General features: G+C 35.3%; 1 protein-coding gene across 4 annotated transcripts in view; it reads right to left on the bottom strand.

Moving 5' to 3' along the window:
• Usp25 (ubiquitin specific peptidase 25) overlaps positions 1-21319 on the bottom strand; it is a 104254-nt gene that overhangs the window by 53853 nt on the left and 29082 nt on the right. For all 4 annotated transcript variants that reach the window (XM_042676790.1, XM_042676789.1, XM_042676788.1 and 1 more), the window contains exons 4-8: positions 15766-15889; positions 11663-11825; positions 9795-9881; positions 4401-4538; positions 3340-3416 (exon numbers count right to left, since the gene is read on the bottom strand). In XM_042676790.1, coding sequence (XP_042532724.1) covers positions 3340-3416; positions 4401-4538; positions 9795-9881; positions 11663-11825; positions 15766-15889 — 589 coding nt within the window. The remainder of the gene's footprint in view (positions 1-3339; positions 3417-4400; positions 4539-9794; positions 9882-11662; positions 11826-15765; positions 15890-21319) is intronic.

Genomic DNA, 21319 nt, shown 5'->3' on the forward strand with positions numbered 1-21319 from the left:
CTACTCAGTAGACTGAAGGATCACGGTTTAAACCCAGCCTAGGCTGGACAGTCTGTGAGACTCTTACCTCCATCTAACCACCAGTAAACCAGAAGTGGAGCTATTGATCAAAGTGGTAGAATGCTAGCCTTAAGCAAAAGAAGTTCAGGGACAGGGCCTAGGCCCTAAATTCAAGCCTCAAAACTCACAAAAAAACTAAAAAGACACTTTTTTTTGTTGGTCATGGGCTTGAACTATGGGTCTGGGCACTGTCCCTCAGCTCTTCAGCTCAAGGTCAATTCTCTACCACTTGAGCCACAGCGCCACTTCCAGCTTTTTCTGTTTATGTGGTGCTGAGGAATCCAACCCAGGGCCTCATGCATGTGAGGTAAGCACTCTACCACTGAACCACTTTCCCAGCCAGAAACACATGCTTTTGATGAATGTGTCACAAAGGACACCATTCAATCCTTAGAAAAAGAGTGGTATATCACTTAATTCTTTCAATAATACAACAGGCTGTATGTTCCTCTTTAATACTATTCAAAAAAAATTCTGTCCTTTTGCTTGCAAGTACATGGTAAGCCACACTCTAACTCACTCTTTAATTTTTGTTTTTTTCGTGTGTGTGTGTGTGTGTGTGTGTGTGTGTGTGTGTGTGTCTGTGTGTCTGTGTGTCTGTGTCCGTGTCTATATGTGTATGCTGGAGGTAGGTCTTGAACTTACAGTCTGGCCACTGTTTCTGAGCTTTTGTGCTCAAGGCTAGTACTCTTCTAATTGGGCCATAGCTCCACTTTCAGTTTTTCTGGTAGATAACTGGAGAGAAGAGTCTCTGGACTTTCCTGCCCAGGCTGGCTTTAAACTATGACCCTCCTATTTCAGACTCCTGTGTAGCTAGGATTATAGGCATGAGCCGCCACTAATGTCAGTTGTTTTTTTGTTTTTTGGGTTTTTTTTGGGGGGGGTCCGGTTGTGGGGCCTGAACTCTGGGCCTGGGCGCTATCCCTCAGCTCTTCAGCTCAAGGCTAGCGTTCTACCACTTGAGCCACAGCACCACTTCCAGCTTTTTTCTTTTTGCTTATGTGGTGCTGAGGAATCGAACCCAGGGCTTCATGCATGCAAGGTAAGCGTTCAGGGCTTCATGCATGCAAGGTAAGCGCTCTACCACTGAGCCACCTTCCCAGCCCCTGTCAATTGTTTTTTAATTGTGATAAAATGACACAAAGTATATCATACTAGCAAAGTATAACACAAAGTATACCACACTAGCCACTTTTGTTTCCCATCATACAAGCAAACTCCAGAACTTTTTGTACTTGGTCGTTTCTTCTTTGGTACTAACAATCGAACCCAGGGGATGGAACTTTCTTAGCCAAGTGCTCTATCACTGAGCTAAATCCCAGCCCAAATTCTAGAACTCTTATTCTCTTTTAAAACTGAAATCCTATACACTAACCAATCCATTTCCATTCTCTCCACAGCCTGTGGCAACCATCATTCTGCATAGATCTCTAGGGTTATTTGTCTTTTTTTGGTGACTAGCTTAATTTCAGGATAATATCTTCTGGGTTCATCATGTCATACTATGTGTCAAAGTTCCTGAATAATATTTCATTGTTTCAACACACTACATCTTGCTCACTCAATCATCTTTTGATGAATTTGGTTTGTTTCTATTATTTGGCACTTGTGAATACTGCTGCTGTAATCATGCATGCTTAAATAATCTCTTGCAGACTGTTTGATATTCTTTCACATGTATAATACTCCCTACATTCTGTGGCTCCCCTGTCTCAGCATTCAGCAGTAAGCCACTATCCTGAGAAAGTGCCCATGTTGGGACTAAGTTCCTCTGGAAGCCTCCATAGATGGAGCAATCAGAGTTCAATGACTCACAGAACACTTCGCTATTGATTTTTGAGTTGCAAGAGTTGGTTGAGGAGAGGGAGTGTGTTTGACAGGGTCCCTCAGATAAACATAAACTGTCTCAAAATACAACATCACGTTAGACACCAGAGGCAGTGGCATTACCAGGTAACAGAAAATTCTGATTGTGAGATGTGCCAGACAGAATGGCACCCATTGTATTTGCCCATAAAGGACTAGAAAAGAGACTCATAACACTTGGCACAGCCCACCATTATAGCTAAAAAGGTAAAGGCAGCTGCCCAAAACACGACAGAGAGGAGCCTCATGAACCACTATCAGGTCACACAGCAGAGGTGCTATTGAGGTCACTGAGACTTATAAGGAATCATGGTTGTGGCTGCTGTCTATGGCTAAAAGCTTCCCGGGTAGAGGACAATTCCATTGTCCAAGGCCAGGCTGGCAAGAAACTTTTGAGCCTAAGGCTTCTAAAGTTTTCACTACCCTGTCCCTGGCTCTTGTGGTGACTGTTGATGGAGACGGAACCCTTCTACTTGGATCTATTACATTCAACTTCCACAGCCTTGATCCCCATACAGGTGTGTGTGTACATAGCCATACATCTAATCAGAGTTCAAACTAAAATCAGTTGGAAGAGACAAAAGTCACTTTATATTGAAAAAGGAATGAACTTTTAAAGGAAATTGCAGTTGTTAACAGACACACACCAGATAGCAGATGGACCTGGGTAAGTCTACTAAATAAACACTTCTAGAAATACAAGCACTGACAGACCTAAGAACAATTAATAGTAGGAGACTTTAATGCCTCTTACCAATAGATAGGACAAAAAGTCAACAAAGAAATCTCAGAACAAATGATACATATATCAAATGTATTTAACAGATATCTGCAGTGTTTCATCCAGAAGCTGCACAATATACATCCTTCTCAACAGCCCATGAAACATTATCCAAAATACATCATATTCCAAACTATAAAGAAGAAAACTGAAATAACTTCTTGGCTTAGAAGAAAACTGAAATAACTTCTTGTAACCTACCAAACCATAATGAAATTAGAGTTCAATAGCCACAGAGAGTATAGAAAAGTTTTAAACAAATGGAGATTTAACAACTCACTGGTCACAGGAGATATTAATGGAGATGCCACCATTAATCTGTTACTCCTTGTTAATAATGATTGTAGAATCGAAGGAACTTGACTGGGCACTTAAAAGAACCCTTTCAGCAATCACATTTTAGATCATCCTGGCTAGATTCTGAACTACATTGATGTCTAGGTGGAAACTAAAAGCTATGAGAATGTGTGCCCACAAATCCCAAAGAGCTTGCTAGTAATACAAGTAATACTGGTATTTTCACAAGTATGTCTTGGTTCCTATTTCTTTTTTGACATGGAGCACATAGGAGTAAAAATGTAATGCTATTTATAAAATTACTGTTCTCATCATTAAACTTCATGGTAACTTACGTCTCCTCTTCAGCTTTCATTTGGAAGGCATCTTCTAACCAATCTAATAATTTGTGTGTAAATTCACTCACATCTTGCTGTGGAAAAAGAAAAAGTCTTATTGAGCATACTAAAAACGGTGTTACCACATAAAACCTAGAGTCAGCTTTTAAAAAATATAATTACTAATTGTTCACAAACATCATGTGAAATGTTTCACATAGAACGAATTTTTATACTTTAACCAGTAAATAATTAATACTTTAAAATACGCTATAGCCATTTACTGGGTAATACATACATGCATACATGCTTGCTCTCTCTACAAATAAGCTTGTAAAAAAAATTTAGTACCATCCACAGAAATAAACTTCCTAATGGATCATCACTGCCTCTCTTTTAGAAAATTAGTGCTTTTTGTTTTGACAATTCAGTTTCTTGATTCAATAATTTTTAAGCGGTATCACCATTACCAAGATACTTGTTAGATTTGGCAGATTACTAAAGCTAATTACCAATACCTTAATAATTAAGTCCACAATCTCTTTTTAATATTGCAGGTAATTAATTCCAGGGCAGTGAAATCATTAAAACATATTCTTAGGATACTGTCTGATATATTCAATCACATGGGTATGTAACAAAAACAGTCACAAATTTCTATGTGTGTACTTTACATTGTATACTCAAAGCTATTAAGCTGGTTAAGTATGGGAGGATAATGATGACATGAGTTAAATAATTTCTCACTGCTCAATAGAAAGCAAACTTTAAGCTTTTCATGGAATAATGTACAAACAAAGCACTTTCTCTGTTGAAAGAACTGAAAGTGGGTAACACTACACACAAAATTCCATGTGCTCATCTTTCAAAGGCTGGTTTCCAACTAGATCAGTCTTGAAAAATCTCAAAACTAACAACTTATACAATGTAAGTTAAGTCCACAATCTTATGAAGCTCAAAACTGATCTTCTGTTAAAAGCCAGCATGTATGTTACTTTTCACATTACTTCCACATTATTGGAAAAGTTGTTCAGGGATCTATAGGATTCAATAGACAAAAATGTTTAATGATCAAATACCTGTTGTGAGTCATTTGATTTGAAGGCATCCTTAAGAATTTCTACTGCTCTTGATGGATCAACATATTTCCTTTTAGTACCAACAAGAAGTGCAAATAGGTACCTCAGTTCACGCATAAAAGGCAAATTTCGATGTTCCTACAAAGAAAACAAAAATCTAAGTGAAGATTAAAATCTTCACTAGACCAGTCATATAACCATAACCCAAAATTAAAATAACTAATACATATTATGGAAAAATACAGCACTTTATTTTGTTCTTAAAGATAATAACAGTGGCATTATCTATAAGACTTAAAAATCAAACAAGAAGAGAGAAGATCTAGGCTGGTTCACAATTTCAGCACAAATGCTATATATTCACAGCATATCATGTCATTACTCAGCCAAGAATATCCACTGCATTTGAGTGTGTTTATTATAATCCTTCCCATTCAGCAAGACCCAGCTGCTGCTGACAAAAGCAATAATAACAGCCAACATTCAATAAGCGCTCACTACAGGCCAGGCCCTGTTCTAAGTCGTTCCCCCAATAAACCCATGTAAGCCTTTCTAGACAACTCCAACGTAAGAATGTCTTCAAGTTCTATGAATCTCCACCTACTATTGCTGATGGGATGTTCCCAATTTTTAGACCAATACTATGACTTTATCTAAATACTTCTTAGCAATTTAATAAATAGCAAATAGTATTTACATTTATTTTTCATTTTTGCTACTTATGATTTTTTATTATTTATAGAAACACTGTCCTCAGTTTATAACATATTAAATGCAATCTAATTATAATTGCTATGCTTAATTTTGGTTTTTACTAAGTATATGAATCTAGTATTAAATCAGATCCCACTATGACACTAAAACATATTTCTCTTAGTACTCTAAAATTTTAATGTTCCTCTCAATAAAACCGCAACCTTCTCAAAGATAAAGTGTTCAGAATCCCTTAAGCAACATTTTGCTACACAAAGTATTCAACCAAACCCTCAAGAAAAAAAATAAAAACCTATGTTATCAATTATTTCCTACTTGTTTTAAAAGAGATAAAAGGAAATATTTAATAAACGTAATTATTTACATAATCAGGTGGAATGCTTCTAGACAACAAACTGGATAAGCAGTTCTTATATTTAGCTCTTACAGTACCAATTCTAATATAAATATGAGAGAAACTCCAAGTTTACAAAAATTATCATTAACAAAATCACTACAGACAGGTATTAAGTATCTTTACATAATATCTGCCTAGAAATCTATAGTTCAGAAAGAAATAGTTGTTCTCCAAGCATCACTGTGCAGATCTGTAATTCCACAGGGTGAGGCAGAGGCAGGAGAAGATGTTGCAGGACAAAAACTAAGAGCCTATCTGAAAAATAACTAAAAGTACACTTTTGTAGACAAGGACTTGCTCTGAATTCAAAATCCTCTCTGTCAATTTTCTGTAAAAACATGGCAGTTGAGTATTTTAGTGGAATATTGGCTTACTGAGACTGTAGGTCACTTCAGGTAATGTACTTCTACATCAGCGGATTTCATCAGCTGTGGCCTTCCACATACTTGTCTTTTGATTATGAGATCTCTCATACACAGAATGTAAAGTGTTCTTCCCTTTTCTCAGCCTTTATAGTCCTAGTTTCTGTATTTTCTTCCTTGATCCATAGTCTTTAGAACAATTGTACTAATTTTCTCAAGAAGCAGCTTTGCAGTCACTAATTTTCTATTATGTTTTTTTCTAATGTCTACTTCAGTGATTCCTATTTTTATTTTATCATTTTCTCCTTTCTTCAACTTTGAGATTCATGCTTGTTTCTAATTTCTGGCTATGCAAGCAGTTGTTCATTAATATGATCTCTTCTGTGTCTACTAGGTGAGTTTTCCACTAATCATTGCTTTAATGAATCTAATTTTGGCAGGTCATGTTACAATTTTCATTCTGTTCAGAATATTCTAAAATTTCTAATTTTTGTAGGTTCCTTGGCATATTTAGAGACATGTTAGTTCCTAATTACTGAGATGTTCTAGATACCTTTCTATGGTTGATATCTAACAAGTTCCTTGTATTCAGAAAATATATTGCAACATGCTGAATCCTTTAAACACTTATTAAAACTTATAAATCCAGTCTCTGTCACTTCTGCATGGTTAAATACATATATCCCGAATTCTTTTTCTTTTTTGGGGGGTGAAGGTGGGAATAACTTCAAAAGTCTTTCAGGTATTAGCTTCTAAATACAGTGCATTCCTCAACTATACACAGTCCCTTGTATTTGATTCTCATTCCCATACAGGGGAAAGGAGACAGAAATGCTCATGTGGAAATTTTTGTCCTAAATTTAGATTTCAACTAATCTAAGCCTTTGATTAATTATAAGCCATTACCAGATATTTATGTACTGATTTCTATTATATATGACATTTATTCTTTGTATTCTCAACAGTTATTGTGTTTTAGTCTCCATTTGTAACTTTTTAATCCAGATTTCCTTTGAGGACAAGGAAATGATTTAGTTTTTCTAGTAACCTCACCATTCTCAACATAAACTTACAAACAATTTAAACAAACATAAGTGGAAAAAAATAGTTTCAATTTCAAGAAGAAGCCCAATTTATCAATGTTCAAACCAGATCAAACGCAATCTGTTCTTCTCACTCTCTATATAAATATCTGTGGCAACTTTTGGTGGTTAGCTGCAAATGGCATCTCTGGGATTTGACTAAACTGATCCCAAATGTATTCATTTTTAAGCTCAATATAGCAGTACACAATTCATAAGTTGGATGTAAATTTGACATTAAATAATAAGTAGCAGAAGTTACACTGATACCTTATTTAAAAATGGGTCTTTTATGATCTCAAGTGAGCATAACACAAATCACTGCCTGACAAGGACTTATATCATCACATTTGCTTCAATGGCATCAATTCGGCACCATGTAAAATTGGAAAATAACTGCAGACAATCCTATATAAAATGATACAGTAGTCTCCTAAATGTATGTTTTAAATAATGAGAGAAATTGTTTTAACTCCCTAAATCAGAAGAATATCTGGGCCAGGTACTGGTGGTTCATGTCTATAATCCTAGTTACTCAGGAGGCTGAGATCTGAGGATTGTGGTTTGAAGCCAGCCGGGACAGGAGAATCTATTGGGATTCTGATCTCTAATTAATTACTTTTGAGCTATGGCTCAAAGTGGTAGAGCGTTAACCTTGAGCAAAAAAGAAAAGGGATAATATGCCCAGTCCCTGAGTTCAAGCCCCATGACTGAGAAAAATAAAAAATACCCGGATATGCTACTAATCCTTTCATTGCAAGAAATAAATATCTCTAGACCCATACAGAGTGGCTGATGCTTGTAATCCTCCCATCTCAGAAAAGAGGAGTAGGAAGATCATAGTTACAGGCCAGCATGGGAAAAAAGGGGAACAATCTCAACTAACAACCTTGGTATTGCAGTGCACTTTTGCAATCCAACTACATGGAAACTATACATAGATCCAAACAGATCCACGCAGGCAAAAATGCAAAGAACCTATTCAAAAAATAGGAAAAGCAGAAATGGAGTGGTCTACAACTCAAGTGGTAGAGAACTTGCCTAGAAAATGTAAGGCTCTCAGTTAAAACTCCAGTACAAACAAGAAAGAAAAGAAGGAAGGAAGGAAGGAAGGAAGGGAGGGCGGGAGGGAGGGGAGGGGAGGAGAGGGAGGAGGGAGAGGAGGAGGAGGGCTGATTGTACATTTCTCTAGCATGTTCATGGCCTCACTAACCCTGGTTATGGAAACAAAGCTATAATAAACACTTCTTAAAGTTTAAAGAAACTTTTTATTCAACTATAAAAAATAAAGCTCTCAAATTACTTAAGTGAGAAAAATTAAAGATCAAGACCATATACAGAGATATGTAGAGATATGTACGTCTGTCATGAAAATACAGGTATGTAAGCATAAATAACTACATAATGTCAAATAATTATACTTGAGATTGGTACCCTGGGTACTGTATATACATTTATCTAAACTAGGGAAGGGAAGGGGAACAACCAAACAGTGAGACAAAAGACAAAGGGGGAACCTACGCAACAGCGATGCAAGACAGTATGTTGGGAATGATCTGCACAACCTAGGGGCGGGAAGAGGGGCTTGGGGAAGGAGGGAAAGAGGGAGAAAAATGAGGGAAGGAGTAACAAGTTAGACAAAAAATGTAACCACTACCTTAGTTATGTAACGGCAACCCCTCTATACATCACCTTGACAATTTTTTTAAAAAAGAATTACTGATAATAACAAATTGTGATCAAAGGAAAGAATAGTCCAGGAAATGCCAAGTATAAACTACTAAGACTGGAGAGCTTTTGCCTAATTTTTCAGGAGTATGAGATGTTGTTAGAGTCAGTTCTCTTTTAAACATAATTGCTTTCAAGCCTGACATTTCACAACCTGAGATTACAGCCTGAAAAGTTGGTTTTACATCAAGTAATATCCCTTCCAGAGTGCTTTATGAATGTTTCACATGTTTGCAGAAAAAAAAGTTGTCTTAAAAATTAAACCCTAAAAGAAAAACATCATTTAATAATTTAGCACTACAATAATAGGTCACAAGAAGTTCAGTACTTTACTGTAACCTAAAACTTTACCACCTTCTTGCTACTTTAGGGCTCAGGCAGTTTATGACAAACACCACTCAATCCCTGTACCTCAGCATCTCATCTCCACAGTCAGTGTTTTTCCTGTTAAGTATCAACATCTGGGCACAAATGAGACCTACATTTTAAAGTCTTTAAAGTAAAAGTACTATATAATAACTGGCAATGGCTGCCACCTAATATTTAAATACTATAGGTACTTTTAAACTCTCACTAAATCCCCTCAAGCACTCTATGCAATAACTGCTATTATTTTCTGTATTTTACAGACCAAGGAACCTAACAAAGAAAAATTAAGTGACTAAACCAGTCGATCAGGCCTAGGAGTTTGTCTGCTCTCACTTTACACAATACTAGCTTCCAAAACAGAAGGTTAAAATTTGACTGTAAAGATACTATAGATAAATCTGTTTTTGTTTTTTTTAAGGATTCTTCTGAACAAGCAACTGAAAATAAATTTTGATTTCCCTATAATTTTTCAAGAGTAAATTGAGAAAAGATAATGAATTGTACATTGTAGCCTACAAATGTTACTGAAATTTTAGCAATCCCAATAGAGAGGTCCTGAGTGGAAATTTGGAATACTATTATTATTTACAATATACTGACAAAGGGTCTGAAGTTACTATAGCAAGTTAAAACATTCTTAATCTCATTTGATGAATCAGTAATTCATCAAGATGAATGGATATAAGATGACAGGATATAAACAGCATTTCAGTATTACTCTGTAAATCCTTTATAATTTTACCTTTTGATTTCGAGGTAAATCTTGAGCATTTGATGGAGGCTTGTAATTCAGAACTAATCTTCTAAATTCCAAAAGATTGAATAATGACTGAAAAAGAATTATTTAAGATATCTAAGAGAAAATTCTGCTGACAAAATTTGGAAAATCATTGTTCTTAGAGACATATTTCTGATAAATAAATATACTACTAATATACAAAACTCTTCCAACTAACAGAAGAAAACCTATTTCAAATTTCTTGTATTTTTATGCATTACTTTTGTTCAGTAACAATACTTACCCATACTTCTACTGCAAAGCACAAATGTATACGAGGGCAACTTTTAAAAGCCATACTATATATTATTAAAAGCTCTTTATTGGGGCTGGGAAGGTGGCTCAGTGGTAGAGTGCTTGCCTTGCATGCATGAGGCCCTGGGTTCGATTCCTCAGCACCACATAAGCAAAAAGAAAAAAGCCGGAAGTGGCACTGTGGCTCAAGTGGTAGAGCCTTGAGCTGAAGAGCTGAGGGACAGTGCCCAGGCCCAGAGTTCAGGCCCCACGACCAGACCCCTCAAAAAAAAAAAGCTCTTTATGTTATTATATAGCTAGCAAGTAGTTTTCTCAAAATTAAAGGTATATAACATAGTCAAGAACTTAAAACATTCCTGTGGAATATCTTGGGGAAAAACAAAAAGAGTAGCCAGACACTGGTGACTTGTGCCTGTAATCTTAGATGTTTAGGAGGGTGACACCTAAGGTTCATGGTTCAAAGCCAGTTTATGCTAGAACATCTATGAGACCTATTTCTAATTAAACACTAAAAGGCAGGAAGTGGAGCTGTAGCTCAAGTGGCAGAGTGTTAGCCTGGAGCACAAAAACTCAAGGACAGCTTCCTGGCCCTGAGTTCAAGCCTTATGACTAGCACAAAAATAAATAAGGTACCAATAAATGTATTCACCAACTGCTAGTAACAGTGATCTAAAATAGTTATACCTATAAGAAAACATAGTACTCAGGAAACTTTAGCAATAGAAATCTACCTCAAAAGCCTAGGAATACTGATTATGCATGAATGCTTTGAGAGCAAATGAAGAATAGTCACTGTAATAAACAATTTCATAGTACTGTATGAAATATCAGAATCTATCATACACAGTATATATATATTTATTTATTTATAGGTTTTTTTTTTTTTTTGTTTTGTTTTTTTTTGCCAGTCCTGGGACTTCAACTCTGGGCCTGGGTGCTCTCCCTAAGTTCTTTTTGCTCAAGGCTAGCACTCTACTACTTGAGCCACAGTATCACTTCCAGCTTTTTTTGTGTGATTAATTGAAGATAAGAGTCCTGCCCGGGCTGGCTTTGAGCTGCAGCCCTCAGATCTCAGTCTCCTGAGTAGCTAGAATTACAGATGTGAGTCACCAGCACGTGGCAAGAGGAATTTGATTAAAAAACATACTGTATATATTTTACACACATGTCTATGTATAATTAACAATATCAAATATATTTTGTTCTTGGGACAAAGATTAAACAGTTTGAATGTTACATTACAGGAAACAACAATAATATTTGCTAAAAGATGAGTTATTCTACTTTGTAGAATAGGTAAAGGTAGCTCCAAATAGCTCTGAGGTAACGAGGTTTCTATTAGTATCTGGTACTGAAACAAGTGGCTCACTGCTTATTTTTAAAATGGCATCAAATAAACAGATGGACTAGGAATTTAAATTGGAGGGTCAAACTAGCTTCTGATAGCTATAGAAAAATATTTTGGATTTCTTGTGTCCTGCACTTACACTTAAAGTATACAAGTTAAAAGAAGCACAGTCAATGCCACTTTCACTGCCATTATGCCAATCAAATAAAAGCTGAATAAAGACCCTTACCTGAATAACAGCACTAAACCAGCAAGTGTTGCCAACATTCTTTAGTCCAACAGGAGCCTTGTCCTGCCTTTTTCTATCATAAGGGTTTCGAGAATCCCTCCAAACTTCTGTGGGAGTCCTCTTCAAACAGGCTTTATTTTCTGCTATACTGGCTTCCAGAACTCTTAAGCAAAGGGAAGAAAGTAGCAAAAAAATATTATGTAAGTCTGTACCCTAAAAAATAAGCACAGCATAAATTTTGAGGATTTTAGTTACTTAAGTTCTGGGTAATGTGTCAGGAAAAGCATCATTTAATGCTAATCTTATTTAAGTAATATCAAGGGTTAGTTCTCTTTAAGAGCAAGGCAATGGTAACAGATCAGCACTGTTTTTCAAAAAAAAAAAAAAAAAGTCCAACAGGCTAAATATTGGTATCTCATGCCTGTCATCCTAGCTACTCAGAAGGTTGAGAACTGGCGAATCGCAGTTGGAAGCCAATCTGAGCAACAAAGTCTAACAGACTCTACCTATTTCTAATATGCTAAGCTTGAGATGAGGCTCAAGCAGTACAACAGCCAAGAGCAAACTACAGTACCAGAAAAAAACAACTGAACAAAAATGTTATATAATACAAAGTATGTCTCGGTGTATCACACATGTGTGTGTCTGTATCACACATGAGTGTGTCTGTAAAGTACCTAAGTAAAATTTCTGAGAAATGGCTGTATAAAATTACACGCTTACAATATAACATAATGACAATGTTTAATAGCAATTACTTTGAATCATGTAGAAAACATTTTAAATGAACAAACTGTATGTTTACTTATGTTTACTTCTCCAAAAGTAAATATTCCTCTTTTACTAAAAATAGTTATATAAGATGAATTCTAGAGTTCCACTCAATTTCAGACATCTTTGAGTCTATGGCTGCTAAATAAAAACACTGCCATGCTCACTTCTTCAAAAATTTGCCTATGCAAAAATAAACTAATGAAGTATTTCCATAAGCAAATAAAGTTTTTTTTATTTTTTTATATTGTGAGAATACCATACAGAGGAGTTACAACTACATGGGTAAGATAACCAGTACTCTATTTTTAACCTTTCTGAAACACTCACAATCTATAAACATCTAAAATATAGTTAAACAAGGCAAAAGTAATGCTATTTTACTTAATGATGTTTTTCTTGCTCTAAGCATCAAACAACATATCTATATAATAATGGTAAAACGAATTTCCATATTGAAACTGCTCTAATTTCCATGTTAAAACTGCCCCAATATTTTTGCCTTATCAAGAAATGTTTGACGATTCTAAATAAGCATTTAACCCTTGAGAACAGCTTAACCTACCTTGTGCTAATTATAAAACCTTGGCAAGAACTAAGATTTTACAACTCTTTGGCTTCCCCAGAAAATCTCATTCATGTCATATTACCTTTATCATAAATATTTCACCCTAATAGAGTAATGTCAAAAATATATTCTTTTAGATTAGGCTCAAATGGGAGACTGCTTAACTAAAATGCATGAGTCCTGGAGTTCAAATCCCAGTACCGCCAAAATAAATACTAAAGAATATTCTTTATTTCAGAATAATTTGTAATGTGACATTATATACAACATAGTAAGACTTCAAAGTTATCATTACTTGAAACAATCTATGTGAACATAGGAGAAGCTTAAGGAATTCAAATAAACTACATACTTTAAAATTGTTGGTAATAAAAAGGTGTTAATGGATAAAGATTAAACTTAATTATATAACAAATAATAGTTCAGACTTTTGTCATTTTAACAATGCTAAGCAGCTTGCTTAAATTGTTTATTATTTCATAAAGAAAGTTGGAAGGGAAAAAATGTAGTAATATAAACCAAACACTATCTTCAAAATATTTATGTATAACTTTTGTTTTTGGTAGTCACGGGGCTTGAACTCTGCATCTGGGCACTTTAACTCAGCTCTTCAGTTCAAGGCCTGCACTTTACCACTTGAGCCACAGCACCACTTCCAGCTTTCTGAGTGGTTTATTGGAGATAAGAATCTCACAGACTTTCCTTCCCAGGCTGGCTTTGACTTGAGATCCTCAGATCTCAGCCTCCTGAGTAGCTAGAATTATAGGCATGAGCCACTGGCACCCGGCATATAACCTCCTTTATCATGGTCAAATTAGGTACAAACTATAATAAATAGCTGCTTGATTAGAGCTAGAGAAATGCATATAATTGCCTGCTGCTCTTCAAGTCACCTAAGATTAAAAAATGAAACTAAGCCAGAAACCAGAGGCTAACACTTGTAATCCTCACTACTCTGTGATGTGCATGCAATGATGAAATTGCCGCTGGATCCACTTCTCAGAATCTGTCTCTATTTTTGAGCAGTTTATGAAGCAAATAGCCCCTGTTTTAACCAAAAAATACATCATTCAGAACTATGGGTACAGGGCTCAAATAAGGATCAAGAGACAGAGCACCTTCTTACCAATTATAAAGCCCTGAGTTCAAACCACAGGAATACCCAAATGCTTTTTCAATGTGGTTAAGAACAAGTAGTTTCGGGCTTGGAAGGTGGCTCAGTGGTAGAGCGCTTGCCTTGCATGCATGAGGCCCTGGGTGGTAGAGTGCACTCAGTGGTAGAGTGCTAGCCTTGAGCTGAAGAGCTGAGCTGTGCCCAGGCCCAGAGTTCAGGCCCCACAACCAGACCCACAAAAAAAAAAAAAAAAAAAAGAACAAGCAGTTTCTAAAAACAAAATCATTGGTATTAATCTGATCTATCAGACTTGTTCATATTCATATGTTAATATTATTTTCATGTGAATAAAATACACTTACAAAAATACTTATACCACACTTATGTTTTAATTTGTTACATTATATCCACCTAAGTCATCTTAGAACAGATAAGGAAAAACTGCATTCTTCATCACAGTTTAAGTGCTATCAATTCTTATTCCAAATAATTATTTATTTCAATGAACTATTCAGGAACAATGGATTTAAAGACACTAAAAATCACTTGGAAAAAAAAAAATCTGTGCTTTTATTAAACATCTCCCACCACACAGAAATCTCAAACTATTCAGAAAGGAATACATTGATTTTAAGCCAAGGGACAATGGTCTTTGAAAAAAGAAAAAGGTAGTACATTCTGCTACTATGTACTTGCTACTATGTACTTTTGCAAAAATCTTTAATCTTTTGAAAGCTAATTTCATTTCTTGTCTTTTAAGTTTGCTACTCCCTCCAAATAGCTATTTAAAAAAGAATAGCTACTACTTAAAGTTAAAAGTTCTTTTTAAAAATCATTGCCTAGCAAAATTTATTATTTATTCTTACTTGGATTAAACTAACTTAAACTAAAAAGTTTTAGTTGTTAAGTTGAAAACCATACTTCCAAACATCATGGAGAACTCTATATGTAAACATACTACTATATTACCAGATATGAGATTGGCATATCCAGCAAGCTGCTTATCTATGCAAATAAAGATTTACTGGAAAACAGTCATGCCAATTATATAAAAGCTATGACTGCTACAATGTGAGAGTTGAGTGGCTGTGGCAGAAACCATATGATCAACTAAGTCAAAAGTATTTAATAATGGCTATTCACAGCAAAATGTCCTGAACTATACTGTAAATCCATCAAGTTAATTGTTTACTGTGCTATAAATTATTAAGTTCATTGATAACAGCATGTTCAAGGGGATTGTAGAAAGAAAAATAGAGATAATTAAATACATGACTCAAATTTAGTACTCCATAATGCTATTCCAACAACCTAAAAATCTAAGCTTCAACTACCAACAGACCTGAAATATGAAAAATTTGATTACATAAGACATAAAAACAATACATAGAAGTTGCCATTGATTTACTTAGAACAAAGTACATCTTATTGCCTCTTAAAGTTAAAGCCAATTACTATTTCTTATAAACAGCATCTAGGGGCTGGGAATGCGGCCTAATGGGAGAATGCTTGCCTAACATGCATAAAGCCCTGTATTCAGTTCCTCAGTATCACATAAACAAAAAATAAAAGAAATAAAAAGAGAAAAAATTATTTTTAAAAATTAAATGAATAGCATCTATATCTGCTTCATACAAATTGTGTTTTTACCTGCTAATGGCTTGTTCCTCATCAGTTATTCCAGTCTCCCTGAATGCCCTGTTTGATTCTGCCAAACTTAAGGCAATTGCTCTCTGAAGATCATCTTTATCATCTCCAGTAAGATCAATCACATCTGAAAAGCAAAACTATCTTTGTCAGAATTCAGTCAAACAAAACAAAAAATAATGCTTATCGTTGAGATTTTACACCCAATAAACCCTTAACAAAGTCAACACCATTTTTAATGCCCAACTTCTTTTGTTTTTTGCCAGTCCTGAGCTCAGGACCTGGGCACTGTCCCTGAGCTTCTTTTGCTCAAGGCTAACACTACCACTTGAGCCACAGCAGCACTCTGCCTTTTTCTGTGTATGTGGTACTGAGAAATCAAATCCAGGGTTTCATGTATGCTAAGAAAGCACTCTATCACTAAGTCACATTCCCAGCCCCCAAATTTCTTTATAGGATCGAGCTTATATAAAAGAATGCACACTTTTAATGAATTATTACTGGCAACCTAAGATTTTCTCCTAGAAAATATATGAAAAGAGTAAGAGCATAAATGATTTTCACTGAATAATCCCTATATTTACAATGAAGTCTCTAAAAAAATGCTAATAAGAAGAATGCTAAGAATGATTTCTTTACTAATAAAAACTGAAACAAATAGAATCAAACAAGTTTTGCATTTATACTTTCTGAACTTAACCGGATCACAAATTCTCTCCATTCCACCATGTAGACATTGTTTATAAAATTATAATAAACAACTGTGTCTTCAAAAGTTTACATTTCATAAATATACTGACAGTAGATGCATGGTGTTTTCATGTCTGGAAGAATAATATGACAAACTGTCAAAAAATGGTTAGCTCTAATTAAATAAATCATGAAAGGAGAAACTACAGGGCTTTGACTTTCTTTTCTGCACACTTTGTACCATATGTATTATTTGGTAATCATGCATTTCTTTTAAACAAGATTCTCATTTCACTAAAACAACAAACATACAAATAAGTGAAATTGATCTTCTAACAAAGAAAACCCTTAGTACTGTAAGAATTACTTCTTTTTCTAAAAACTACTTTCAGTATAAGCCACTTTCAGTATAAGCATGGCATTGTTTAATTTTTCAATGTGTACTGGTTTTCATTTTAACACAGAACTGGCAATGAAAAATACTCCTACTGGCAATGAAAAATACTCCTATTATGACTGAAATGACAGGAATCAGTAAGATGAAAAAGAAAAGGAAGTACAGATGATATCTTGATGTAGCAGGGATTATTTTTATTTGTATTTTTTGATTTCGCTTATTGGTATTTCAAGCATGTTTAAAACTTGCCAATTTTCCAATTTTACTTTTTACTCATAAAGAATTTTATGAGAAACAAAAAAAAGTAAATGGTAGGGGTTATCTTCATTTTACCATATAATTACAAAATTATAAAAATAAATACTAAAAGCCATGCCAGTGGTTCACACCTCTAATCCTAGCTAGTCAGGCATCTAGGATCTGAGGATAGTGGTTCTGGAATCTATGAGACTCTTTACTCCAATAAACTACAAAAGAAAAGAAAAATCTGCGTGCTGGTGGCTCATGCCTATAATCCTAACTACAAAGGAGGCTGAGATCTGAGGATCATGGTTCAAAGCCAGCCGGTGCCGGAAAGTTGGTGAAACTCTTATCTCCAATTAACCACCAAAAAAACAGAAGTGGCTCTGTGGCTCCACTGGTACAATACTCTCCTTGAGCTGAAGAACTCAGAGACAGTGCCCAGGCCCAGAGTTCAAGCCCCATGACCAACAAAAGAAAAGAAAAGAAGAGAAAAGGCTAGAAGTAGAGCTATGGCCTTGTGTAAAAGAAGTTGAAGAACAGCACCCAGGACCTCTGAGTTCAAACCTTAAGACCTCTACAAAAAGAAAAATAAGTAGAAAAATATAATCTAAAACGTGAGAAAAAAAATACAAACTCTAATTCTATTGTTGCCTGTACTTCTTTTCTAAGCATGGTAGCTCACAAGAATATTTAAAGCTGGACACCAGTGACTCACACTTACAATCCTAGCTACTTGGAAACCTGAGGTCCAAAAGGTCGCAGTTTAAAGCCCTCAGAGGCAGAAAACTTCACTAGACTCCATCTTCAATTAGCAAAACCCAGACGGCAAGCATGTCTCAAGTGAGAGTCCCAACCCAGCATGTGTGAGGCCAGGAATTCAAACCTTAGTACCAGACATCTCCCTCTCCCCAAAAAATATTTAGAATAGCTGTCCATAAGAAATATTGAGTCTTTTGAATGCCCTTGAACAATAACCTCATGGAAACATTAGGCCAAGTCCAAAAGACTCAATCAACAAATATGCAGAACAGCTACATCACACACTAACTAAAATGATAGAATTCCTTACATATGCCAACAGGGCAAACGTTTCATAAATTTGGCTACAAGATCTATATACCACCAGACTATAGCTGAAGATGGGTTAGGCCACCCAGCTCAGAATAAATAATGAACCTGAACTATAGATAAACAAAAATGAATCATAAACAGTGAGGGGTATCATGGTATTTAGAACTTGGGTAAGTTAATCAAGAGAAGTCATTCTCTCATCTTTCTCAGATGCATTTGTCAACTGTAGAAACTGCAAAGATTAGAAAACAAAAACACGATCCATCTTCTCAATTTACTTTCAGCTCAGTAAGAAATGTACTCATTACCTTACTATGTACAGATACAGCATCTTTACAATAAAATAATTTTTTAAAGTTAGTTTACTGTCACCTAGACATACTAACAAGATCAGAAAGGCAAAAATAGGACGAAGCCATTATCCTGCTGCTTCTGGCTGTTTTCTCCCAGCAGAGTTTAATAAATATAAATTATTCTACAGTTGCCTTCCGGCATCTAATTTCTACTTCAAGGATGTCAGGTGATAAAGGAGAAGTGGCAATATGACTTGGTATTCCAATGTCCAGGAAGCATTCACTTGCAGTTACCTGATCTTGACATTCCATTGAGTAGGCCATAGCTACAGAAAGAAGTACGCTTTTGAACAGTTAGTCCTTGAGGGCTTGGAGCAGAGGGAAAAGCTATCCTGAAATGTCAGTCATACAGTGATATGTAACTCATTTCATAAAGCAGAGTTGGGGTTCTCTATACCCAGTCCTTCCAGGGATGTTTGGAGACTCAAATCCTCTATATTAAATGCCTTGAGAATATCTTAAAATATGTATAATGTTTCATGACTGATAAAATGCCTAGAGTAGAGGCTCATTGAGAAACAGCAAAAATCATATAATACCATATAATTTAAGCAAGACAAAAAGTAAAACACAAATCAAGATTTTTTTGTTTGCTTTTTTAAAAACAAAACAAAACAAAAGGGTCTTACTACGTAGCCCAGGCTGGACTTGTACTCATGAACCCCCACCCTCGACATAAGACAACTGGAGTTCTGACAAATGAAGCACAATGTCTTACAAATAAAAAATGCTACAAAGGCTTCAAATTTAACTCTTAAATTCAGTAGTCTTCAAGGTTTACCAAAATATTTTATGGAAGGGGTAAGGAGATCCTCAGGCACAAAAAAAAATCATAATAATACTAAATGTTTTTTGTCTTTTTCTACTGTGATTATATTTGTCACAGCGAATGATAAAAATGATAATAAGAAAAACTAGTATGCCTTGGCACAAATCAAGAGAGCACCAAGATGTGTAAAACAATTTCTTTTTAAATATTTCTACAAGTTTTTCTGAAGAATTATAATGAAGGTAGAAAACGGTAACTGTCTAAAAAATTCACAAAAATGCAATAGCAAATTTTACAAAATCCCATGTGTAACTGTGACAAAATAGACTACATAAAGTATCTCTGGCTACATATGTAAAGCATGTTCTTGCTATAGAAAAATAGTAGTGCAATGTTTGAGTTATAAAGCTAAAGTACAATTTAAACAAACAAACTTGTAACCAGTTACAAACTATGACTATTCAGGAACAACACACATACTTGCCACTAAGGAATATTTATTGAAAATTATTGGAAAACATGGAATTTTCAAGCAAAATCAGAACTTTGACAAACTTTGTTCACACTACGATCTTGATTATCTTCTAAATATCATAAAGCTTTCTAGTGAAAGAAGTGATGAACAAATTTCATTTTAGAATGCAGTAGACATTTTACACATTCAAAAGGAAATCTTTCCCAAATGCCTATGTAAAATTCCTAAAAAAGTTTTTCACAAGCACAAGTCACAATTGAAAATTTCCTCTGATAAACTTTTGAAGCCAGGCACTGGTGGCTAACACCTGAAATCCTAGGTACTCAGGAGTCTGAGCTCTAAAGATTGAGGTTAGAAGTCAGCCTGGGCAGGAAAGCTGTGAGACTCTTATCTCCAATTATGCACCACAAAAGCCAGAAGCAGATCTGTGTTTCAAGGGGTAGAGTACTAACCTTGAGCTTGAGCAAAGGAGGTCAGGGACAGTTCCCTGAGTTCATACTCCAGGACTGGCACGCACGCGCACACACACACACACACACACACACACACACAGTTTTAGGATATAAAGTTTAATTTTGGGGGGAGGGAGGATTGGGGAGAGGGGCAGGAAGAGGATGGGAAGAGATGGGAAGGGGAAACAAAGGAGGAGGCTACAATGCTTGATAAAAAATGTACTCAACTCTATACATTATTTTCACAATAAAAAAATAAAAAAATAAAAGTTTATTTTTAAGAAAGAATAAAAAGTTTATAAAACTTAAAAGACTAGTAGATTATAGGTGAATAAATATTTCTTCCCTTCTTCTCTGAGGGCAGAATTGGATAACCTGGTCTCGGGATTTCTGTATGGCAATACAACCACCATAACAAGATAGGGTGGTAGCTGAGGCTCTCTTTAGACAGAACGGTCACCTCCCCACTCTGACATATCCCCTGCCCCCTGTCTAGCCACACACATTCACATTACTTGCTTTGTTCATGCATCACTGTACTTTTCACTGGCATGAAGGAATAAAGCTGCCTGTAGTTAGAATTCACACTTTCTGGCTCCAGCTAACCCATACTGCCCCAGCCTTCTCCAATGTTTAGGGGGTTAAATATTCAGGCACATGTTGGTAATCTGAGCCTGCAACCCCTGATACAGGGGAACAGAAGTTATTAATAGTAGAAAACACTGATGATTGAGATCAGAAACTATCACCCATTAACTCAGAGTTAAGAATTTTTCTTTTAAGCAGTAGAAAAGTTTATTAATAATTTCCTCCGTGTTATTCCCATTTGTTCATAAAGCTTTCTTAGGCCAATGATAATCCTGTAAAATTAAAACCAATTTACAAGCCAATTTCATATTATTTTAGGATCCTTGTAATTAACAATCAACAAGTCAAATGATATTTTAATACAGTGCTTAAAACTGAATTTCTTCTTCTGGAATTAATGAACTAGTGATTGCAGAAAATACATGACCAATAACAACTTTTACGATGGAAGTTAGTACTTTCTTACAATTACAGGTTTATTTCAGAACATAGTAAATATTCTTGCCTGTGTGCCAAGGC

Source organism: Dipodomys spectabilis, unplaced genomic scaffold (assembly GCF_019054845.1).
Source record: "Dipodomys spectabilis isolate Male_0828 unplaced genomic scaffold, ASM1905484v1 ptg000032l, whole genome shotgun sequence".
Classification (NCBI taxonomy): domain Eukaryota; kingdom Metazoa; phylum Chordata; class Mammalia; order Rodentia; family Heteromyidae; genus Dipodomys; species Dipodomys spectabilis.